Source organism: Centroberyx affinis, unplaced genomic scaffold (assembly GCF_046629955.1).
Source record: "Centroberyx affinis isolate AG114_WGS23_722 - 3 ecotype Tasmania unplaced genomic scaffold, CSIRO-AGI_Caff_v1 ptg001725l_1, whole genome shotgun sequence".
In the NCBI taxonomy this organism is placed as follows: Eukaryota; Metazoa; Chordata; class Actinopteri; order Beryciformes; family Berycidae; genus Centroberyx; species Centroberyx affinis.
This window is the reverse complement of record NW_027280132.1, coordinates 1-10,284: the sequence shown is the minus strand read 5'-3', so window position 1 is coordinate 10,284 and position 10,284 is coordinate 1. Positions and strand designations below refer to the sequence as shown.

Below are 10,284 nucleotides of genomic sequence, written 5' to 3'. Positions count from 1 at the left end.
TACTTAAGGATTTAATTTGGAAAACATGGGTTTGACACTGACTTAACAGTTTTCAGATACGTTTTTTTACAATTGAACCATTTCACAGTGTTGGGTTTACGTACAATTTATTTTGGTGGAAATATACCTCCATACAAGCCCATGTAACAATTTATATGCTAACAGAAGCACCTTAAAGTCAGTCCTGGTTTGAATTGGGAGCCGATGAAGTGAGGTCAGGATGGGAGTAATGTGATCACATTTTCTAGCACAAGTTGGGGGTAATCAGGTCATCAGTCAAATTATCACAGGTGTCACAAGTTATCAGGGTATTTGTCACAAACATCATCAGAAATTGGGTTCTGGCAGTAAAATTACTTGGATCCCTAAAAAGGATCTAAAATACTCAAGGTGCCACGAGCCTTGCCAAATAATGTACCACCAAGAAGAAAAATAGCACCCTCCTCTCAACCACTGATCCCAGCAGTTATTAACCACTCTTCGGCAATGGTACCACCTAGTGTCAGAAACAGGCATAGTTGATATTCTGATGTGTCATTCTGATGTGCAAATGAAGGAAAAAATCTCAGTAGTGAATAGGCTTAATAGGTTTCAAAATAAATTTATTTCAGACAGGAAATGCATGTCTTAAATTGATTTGCAGCTGAAAGAGGAGATTTGGTTAAGTTTTGAAAGTATTCCCTCATATTTCTCATGAGACCCTACAAATGGGAGAAGGAACTGGAAGAGAATGGCTCAGGTGAGTAACCTTGGGATTTGAGTGCTAAGGACTGATTGTATCTTGGAATCAACACCTGAACTGGTAGAGACATACACTTCCATGAAGCAAGCAAAATATATATTTTACAGTGAGTACCACACTAGAATTATATAACCAAGGCAGATTTCTTCAATAAAATTAAAGAACCGTTCAAGCTGGAGAATAAGTTACCACTACAACTTGAGATAACTTCACCCACGCACAGGTATTAGAAATGGTTTTAAATAACCACAAAATCATGAAGTTGCAACTTAAACCAACTGAATCTTGATATGTAATAAATTATTCAGTTGTGTTGAACATCCATAAGCTTCAAATAAAAACTAAAGCAATTAATATATGATTAGGCACTTCCAAGCTCTTAGTTTATTTTTTATGGTACAAGAAAGTACACAGATTAGAGGTCCCTTTATTATTAGGATGACAGGTACATAATCTAGCATATTCTTACTCCACAATCTGAGGCGATTTTCTGATGCATAAACCTCCAAGTCACCTCTTTTCCCAGAATAACTTGACTAATCACTCCTATGTCCTTGCTACATACAATATAGGAAGGAAGCGATCTATAATAAAGCAATGCCTTTCACAATATCCATGAATTTGAACAAAATTAAATCAAAAAACCAAAAGAAGAGACTGTAGTAGCAAAGGTGTTAACAGAACACAATTAAGCATCTGCGAAAATAAAATTCATAAAAAATATGCAATATGAAATTCAGAGCAAGATATGGTGATTGGTGAAAAGGCTTTGTTGACTGTTTTGAGCACATTGTCAAAATTTAGGGTTGAACCATGGAGAGATGAGAGATTTGGAAATAATGACCAAACATCAACATTATTTGTAACCAGCTCTTATGCAAATATCTGAATGCAACCAAAATTGCATTCAGGAATCCAAGCTAACCAAGACAGAGAGAGAAGGGATGAATAAACTAAGGATCTATATACATTAAGAACTGGAATGTGACCCCCCCTTGATTGTTCTGATCAGACCTTGGTGAGCACACAAACTAATGCATCTGGTTATTCCAAAGTTTACAAAAATAAAACAGGTTTACTTTGAGAGCATTGACAAATTAATGCAGAGTGAGACTGTACTTGCACATTAAGGATAATACCATTGAATGATTGAGGTGTTTTATTGTTGCTGAACCAAGTCCAGGCGACATACACAAACTCAAAAGCTGAGAGGAGGGATGAGGAAGATTATACTAATGTAAATTTCTTTATCCTAGATTCAGTCCCATGGCTCACTCTTTTGGTTTTACTCATATCTGCTTATGAGTGAGGAAACTACTGTTGATCCCAGGAATAAATTTAAATGGCCATGTGGTTAACAAGCAAATACAAGTAAAAATGAAAAATCACAGGGCTGGATCCAGGCTAAGATATCTTAGCGTTCAACTGTTCCCCTCAGACATCACTATTTCTAGATTAGAATCCCTAATATAACCAGGGAAATCTAGACTTTCACACATTTCGACAGTGTATCTTGATGATATTAATATATTCATCTTTTCAGATTGACAGGCCATGTCAGATCTTACTTTGTCTCCAAGCAATTGTTGCCACAGTCACAGAAAATGCCAGGAGACCAGATTTAGAAAAGCCCATACACTGTTTTAAGAGCAGCTTTCATAAACAGAAGAGAAAAGCAAAAAAAAGGAAATCTTCAATCACATTTGGCAGAAGAAATCTGTTTCAAGAATTGTCAGGAAAATTAGTTAATATTTCATTCCTATATGGTATCTACGCCCTGTACATGGTTTTGTACATGTATACCACGTTATTGGTTAACATATTTTGAGGTGAGTTAGCTAGTTACCTTGAGTAGCCTATAGCATACATACTTTGAAGAAACGTTGGGGAAAAAAATGTGACCAATAGGAAAGAAAGAGGACAAAAATCGACATCTTGGCTTCAGCCTCTCCCTTATCCATATCATCGACAACAACTTGATTCAAAGTTCCACAAGAGTTAATGTTTTTCTTTTAGCCAAAAAAGTGAACGCATAAATGACATCTGGCACAAAGAGGACCAAGAGGGAGAAACAAGAAGAGTTATCTACAAAGAAAAGAGAGAGAATCAAAAAATAAAGAGAAAAAGGGGGTATGTTGAGCAGCCCATTCCAAAAGCCTAGGCAGGGGTAAACTCAGTAAGTCAGTCAAGTCTCTATGTTGAGGCCAGTAGTCTCATTCCTACCCCAACTTACACTGACACTTGAACGCCACCACAAGTGGTTGCCGTCCTGTTTCTGGTGGTCTCATTTGGTAAAGGCAGCCACCACAGCCCACAGCAGCTCATTGGTGTTGGCCTTCATGCTTTCGCCCTCGGGCTCCAGTTCCAGCAGCTGCCGAACTCTCTTCATAGCCAGGTCGTATTGGTCGTCCAGTAGTGGGGCGAAGGCGTTTTCCAGGACGTCAGAGGAATGGGCCAGGAAGATGAGCGCCAGCAGACGCTTGTCCATTCGGTGAGGGTCGTTCACCCACTTGTCTAGCACCGCCTCCTGGACCTTCTTGATGAGGCGCTGCTTGATGTTGTTGTTGGTGAGCGGGTGTGTGGTCATGTCAAAAAGAAGGAAGTTCTGCTTCTCAGTGGTGAGGACGCCTTTCTCAACCAGGTTCTTGGCCAGCCGCTCACGGACGTTCCTCAGCTGGTAGTGAAGCTTCAGCGGGTTCCATGTCTCTCCTAGAGATGGACCAGAAACACAGCAAGACTGTTAGCACTAGTGCTGGGATAGCAGTGTTCCTCCCATCAAACTGTATTTTAAACGTGGAATATAGGACATTGATCAAAAGAAAAAGTTGAATTGGATTGACCACTATATGATCTGGGCTGATTTTTCTTTTTTTTTTTTTTTAAATGCAAACTAATAGCAAGGTCACAATTTTCTTGATCAATATTTGCAAAAACAATGGATTAATTTTAGTTATGCCAAAATCAAGTGACACAAAACAAAATGATGGCACACTATACAATCATAAATGCATAATTATTTCCCAATGATCTGTTAAAGAACAGAATTATGCAGACTCAGTCTTTGTCTGGTTCCTCAGGTTATTATCTCAACACTTGTACTAGAATCAGGAAGAGCACAGCAAGCTATAATAGAATGGCTGTCAAACCGAGTGGAGAAATCACATGGTTTCCCTGCTTCCATTTCTGATGATTCATTTCTACAATATATACCTGGTTCTACAATGTGGTATTCCATGGTAAATCACCGAAGCCCCAACACCCATCATCTGTTTGAATATATAACAGAACATTATATACAGTGCTGTGAAAAAGTATTTGCCCCCTTCCTGATTTCTTATATTTTTGCATATTTGTCACACTTAAATGTTTCAGATCATCAAACAAATTTTAATATTAGACAAAGATAACCCGAGTAAATACAAAATGCAGTTTTTAAATGATGATTTCATTTATTAAGGGAAAAAATCTATCCAAACCTACCTGGCCCTATGTGAAAAAGTAATTGCCCCCCTTGTTAAATCATGAATTAACTGTGATTAACCACATTTTTTGGAAAACTGAGTTCAATTTCACTAGCCACACCCAGGCCTGATTACTGCCAGACCTGTTGAATCAATAAATCACTTAAATAGAACCTGTCTGACAAAATGAAGTAGGCTGAAAGATCTCAAAAAGCAACACATCATGCCGAGGTCTAAAGAAGTTCAAGAACAGATGAGAAACAAAGTGATTGACATCTATCAGTCCGGAAAGGGTTACAAAGCCATTTCTAAGGCTTTGGGACTCCAGCGAACCATGGTGAGAGCCATTATCCACAAATGGAGAAAACTTGGAACAGTGGTGAACCTTCCCAGGAGTGGCCGGCCTACCAAAATTACTCCAAGAGCGCGTCGACGACTCATCCAGGAGTTCACAAAAGAACCAAGAACAACATCTAAAGAACTGCAGGCCTCACTTGCCTCAGTTAAGGTCAGTGTCCATGATTCAACAATAAGAAAGAGACTGGGCAAAAATGGCATCCATGAGAGAGTTCCAAGGCGAAAACCACTGCTGACCAAAAAGAACACAAAGGCTCGTCTCACATTTGCCAAAAAACATCTTGATGATCCCCAAGACTTTTGGGAAAATATTCTGTGGACTGACGAGACAAAAGTTGAACTTTTTGGAAGGTGTGCGTCCCGTTACATCTGGCGTAAAACTAACACAGCATTTCATAAAAAGAACATCATACCAACAGTCAAACATGGTGGTGGTAGTGTGATGGTCTGGGGCTGCTTTGCTGCTTCAGGACCTGGACGACTTGCCGTAATTGATGGAACCATGAATTCTGCTCTCTACCAGAAAATCCTGAAGGAGAATGTCCGGCAATCAGTTCGCGACCTCAAGCTCAAGCAATTAGGGGGCAATTACTTTTTCACATAGGGCCAGGTAGGTTTGGATAGCTTTTTTCCCTTAATAAATGAAATCATCATTTAAAAACTGCATTTTGTATTTACTCGGGTTATCTTTGTCTAATATTAAAATTTGTTTGATGATCTGAAACATTTAAGTGTGACAAATATGCAAAAATATAAGAAATCAGGAAGGGGGCAAATACTTTTTCACAGCACTGTATATAATTTGTCTGACAAGATGTATGGAGCGGAATTTTCAAATTAAACTCTATACACATTGCACATCATTCTGGCTGAATATGGTGATGTTTTTTTTTTTTTTCCTATTGATTAATAAATCTCCATAGAGGGCTCTCCATCGGCATTTGTCCGCTGACCCGGAGGCACATTTCCAAACCTACAGGCCAGTAGATTAACCTTTCAAGTAGCCTGCTTGGGCCAGTAGATTTCCAAGTCCTTAACAGACAAAACAAATAATAGCACATCATTTTCCACCATGTACCATGTCTGACATTTATTGTAATACACTATGAAAGTATGTCGGTGCTGTCTTTCTGGACTTAAAGAAGGCATTTGATACCGTCGACCACCAGGTTCTTTTATCTAAATTAACACATTTTAATTTTTCTGAACAAGCTATCCTGTGGGTGAAATCATATCTATCCAACAGAAAGCAATGTGTTTGTGTTGACGGCACCAAATCTCCTTATCTTGACTGTCCTGTAGTGGTCCCACAAGGCTCTATTCTAGGACCAATTTTATTCACACTGTATATTAACGACCTTCCTAATGCATGTCAAAACATCAATATTCAAATGTATGCAGATGATGCAGTAATTTTTACATGTGCAAAAGACACCCAAGAAGCCTCCTTAATTCTTACATCTGCAATGACCCATGTTCAGGACTGGCTTACTAAATCATGTCTCTTATTGAATACCAAAAAAATGGTGTGTATGATGTTTACAAAACAACCAGTAGAGGTGACACAATGTCTTCCTGAGAGGGGAGGAGCTTGACATTGTAAATGAGTTCAAGCATCTTGGGGTCACGTTGGACTCTACATTAACCTTTAAAAGTCATGTGAAAAAGGTGTCAAACACCATAAAATTTAATTTACAGAATTTTAAGCAAATCAGGCCATTTCTGACAGTTAATGCTGCCAGGATGTTCTTACACTCAATGATTTTTTCACACATCGAGTACTGTTTCACTAACTGGTCACTTACGGATAACGACACTTAAAACAATAGAATTACTCATCAAGAAAGCCATAAAAGTTTTTGATAAAAAAACACTTTAATTTCATCATTGTAACATTCTGGAAAAATATAATTTGTTGAGCTTTGAGAATTTCAAAAATTTCAAATATGCTTGTTTTATGTACAAGGCTTTGCATGGGCTTGCCCCGCCTCCTTTAAATGATTTCATTAAACAGAGGGCAAACAGTGGCATTGGCACCAGGGCCACCACTAGAGGGGACTGCGAGGTGCCACATAGGCGCACCACATTTGGACAAACTGTGCTCTCAGTAAAGTAAATATTAGAATGTCCTACCACTTGCAATACGGGAGTGCCCTACATATCCCACTTTTAAGACCCATCTAAAACAATGGCTTAAGGCAGACCAGAACTGTGATCACTTTTAACCTGACATGTTGTTCAGTGTATTTTGTCTATTTCTACTTGTGTATTTGTATATTTGTATTTTGTCACTTGTAATGTTTCTGTTTTTGCTACCTGCCTAGGGACTACGGATGTAAATTAGCATTTTTGCTAACTCCGGCATGTTTACAGCTTGTATTTTTATGCTGATGTTCATTAACGTGGTCTGTCCCTATCACATAAACAAATAAATAAAATAAAAAGTGGTGACATCATTTGGTAACATACTTGTTACACCTGGTACCATATGGGCTTTTCACACAGCTAAAAAATAAGTTAATGGGCTAACGTTCACACAGGGCTAACGTTCACACAGGCAAATTACAAAAATAGGATAACCCCGACTTTAGCCCAGGGTTAGCTGATCCTGGGGGGTATTCCATCAAGGCGGATAAAGGAAAAGCCTGGCTTATTTTGATAAGTCTCGCTAATTTAAGTGAGAGTTCCGTTCCATTACCGTGGCTTATATGATTCCCTGCTCAGTAACCATGGCAACTTGTACCACAGAACTAGCCTGCTCCGTAGCAGGTTAACTGTCAAGCTTAATTTAGCTCTGTGTCAAAGAATGTCCGACGGGCAGAAACAGACTCCCGAAAGACAGTTCCGCCGGTGTATTTTCACTTATGTCATGTCCATGTTCGGGGACATAAGTTCAGCCCTTTTTCTCACAATGTGACCATGCATGAATGTACGTGTTTACTTTAGTTCCAAAGACCGTATTAATAAAAATAAGTCATGAAAATCATGTCTTACCACTTTCACTGTCTCCAAAATCAATCAATCAAACTTTATTTATATAGCACAAGTCATACATCAAATGCAACTCCAAGTGCTGAACATAAAAAGAGTTAAAAAGAACATGAGGTTAGATAAAAAAAAGACGCCTTATTTCATTTCCCACCCGCATTCCGTGAAGACCCGCCCTACTCTGCCTCTGATTGGCTAGTAGTAGTAGTCAGCGACAGATGCCTCTGCTACTGGTGGAGCTCCCCCACCAGTAGCAGTGGCATCCGTCTTTTTTGGTGGCTACAATGGTACATATTTACAGCTCAACAACTATTTTAACAAATACATTTCACATTTCATTATAGGCTACTTGCCACTCTGGAAAATGTTTTTGTATTTTATTTATACTTGTTGCCACGTTGATTTCTGGCTATTGAGATGGCTCCTGTTGAGATGTAACAGTGAAGAATGAATATAGGCCAAGGATTACTAGGTCAGAGGGGCTTCACACACCTCACCGAATTAGGCTGATTAACAGTAAATGCATTGTAGTTATTTCGGTTCTCCTAAGTTAGCCTACACCATTATTTTAAACATACATCTGATATTATCTAGCCTACTGATAATATAGCCACACAGTCTTACTGTATCTAGTGATCTGAATGTTCATTTATTAATAAAAACGAATGAAACAATAAGTAGGCTTGTATAACTTACGCATTTAGTCTGTCTGCAATTTTTTGCCAAGCCATCTCCCTCGCTTTATTGATTGTGGCAGTATTGCCATTTTTGTTGACGACCCCTTTATATTCCTCGTATAATTCTATATAACTGGTATAATTCTATATAACTGGTATAATTCTATATTCCTCGTATAATTCTATATAACTCGTATAATTCTATATAACTCGTATAATTCTATATAACTCGTATAATTCCAGCCGCTTAGAAGAACACAGCTCTCGTTTTCCCTTCTTTTTGCGACATATATTGTCTTTTCGACAATCGACACTTCTGGGCTGCTTTTGTACTCTGTGCGCGCGCACAATGCAAGATTATTCAAGCCTGGTTAGAGTTAACGTTGACTAGACATGGCGGGATTGTGTTAGTGGAACGGCTCGAGCCTGAAGTGAGAGTCGACGTTAATTCAAGCCGGGCTTTTTCAAGTAAGCGCGGCTTTCATTAGCTGCGTTGATGGAATACCCCCCGGTCCAGAGCAGGGTTATCCCCAGAAAAGCATTTAAAAACAGGGTCATCTGTTGGCTGTGTGAGATGGGTTAGAAGGCTTTGCGTCACTTGTGTGTTGTCCAATCAACCTTCACAACGTTGCTAAGAAAAAGAAAACAATTAAGAAAATGTACCTGAATTTGGCATTCAGGTAAATTTTCCCTGTTTGGCGTCTTGTGTTTGGCATCTTGTTGCATTTATAATATGGCATTGTCTTGGCACCTCTTCTGATCCACTAGATCGAGCTGCCTAGAGTTGTTTTTTTAAAGATAGAATGAGGTCTCTACTTCTTTCGTTTTAAAAAAAGGTATACTATGCAGGATTTTACTTTTAAAACATGTTTAAATAACCACACTATCACCACTTCACTGGACTGGAAATCTATACAAATATTCATGACTGCCCTTTGTTGTGTTTGGGATGTTTCTTGGTGGTAACCTTTTTCTGTCAATCTGTGTGGGAGCTGTGTTCAAGTCAACTGGGAAACTTCCCACTTGGAGTGTTCAAGTGGTTGAGGTGGGAACAAACGGCCAAAAGAAAGTTGTATTTGTTTGGCTGCTTTCAGAGCAGCAAAAGCTTTGGAATAGCTGTTATACATCTCTCACACATGAAGAGGAGAAAAATGTGTATTTATTTTTTAATTTTTAAAAAAAATCATCTAGTTTGATTATGCCATGCACAACAGAAACTTTAAAACAGGGTTCCTACATATTTTCCATTTCAAAATTCCATACTTTTCCAGACTCAAATTTCCAGACTTCTCTTTTCAGACCATACTTGACATCCGAGTACAAATAGCTAGATGTTTATTATGTAAATAAATAAATAAAAATATCTAATGTAGGCCTACTCCATTTTAAATAGTTCCATTTGTCAAACAAATAACTAATCTGTATATATCTAAAGTACTTTGTGTCAAAGATAACATAATTTAAAAATATAAACAGATAATCCGCACCGAAATTCGCACTCAGTGTGAAAGAGCTTTCATTTGGTCGCGGATGTCCGGATTTGGTACAGTTGTAAGGCACTTGGGGCAGAGCTGTTTTGCAGGCTGTGACATACAGGCATACAGGCAGCTCTGCGTAGGAGTGTGCGTTCAGTCGCACGACATACTTCTTGCCTTGCTTTCGACAACATCAAGCTCGCTCTGGCCCGCACTCTCTCACACAGGGGTAAACATTTTGGCTGCGCTGGCTGCCTGCTCCAAACGCCATGAAAAACACTCTGCTTGTATGATCAATTTATTTTTAGAAATTCTGAATTTTATATTTTAGAAAACAGAATAGGGGCAACAGTCTGGAAACACAAATATTTTTCCATACTCTCTTTTCTTTTATCCAGACCTGGAAATGACTAAAATCAAATTCCATACTTTTCCATACTGCGTAGGAACCCTGTTAAAAGCTTAAATCTAGGGATGCACCGATGCCATTTTTTGAGAACCGATCAGAGTACCGAGCACTTGATCAAGTGGATCGGCTGATCCGAGTACTTTTCAATTAATTTATGGCATCTAGTAGGCTATTG

General features: G+C 38.7%; 1 protein-coding gene across 1 annotated transcript; it reads right to left on the bottom strand.

Moving 5' to 3' along the window:
• Nucleotides 1-585: 585 nt before the first annotated feature.
• LOC139651895 (Golgi phosphoprotein 3-like) lies at nucleotides 586-3,977 on the bottom strand. Its single transcript, XM_071528783.1, has 2 exons — nucleotides 3,953-3,977; nucleotides 586-3,451 (listed from the first exon to the last, which is right to left on the bottom strand). The coding sequence occupies exons 1-2, from the start codon at nucleotides 3,975-3,977 to the stop codon at nucleotides 3,027-3,029; spliced, it is 450 nt and encodes a 149-aa protein (XP_071384884.1). The 3' UTR covers nucleotides 586-3,026.
• Between the last annotated feature and the right edge of the window lie 6,307 nt (nucleotides 3,978-10,284).

What these genes read in the sequence shown, in the direction of transcription:
- LOC139651895 (XM_071528783.1), bottom strand. Translation starts at nt 3,977, where the DNA reads ATGGAATACCACATTGTAGAACCAG. An exon ending in ATACCACATTGTAGAACCAG is followed by an intron (nt 3,452 to 3,952) that starts GTATATATTGTA and finishes GTCCATCTCTAG; the next exon opens with GAGAGACATGGAACCCGCTG.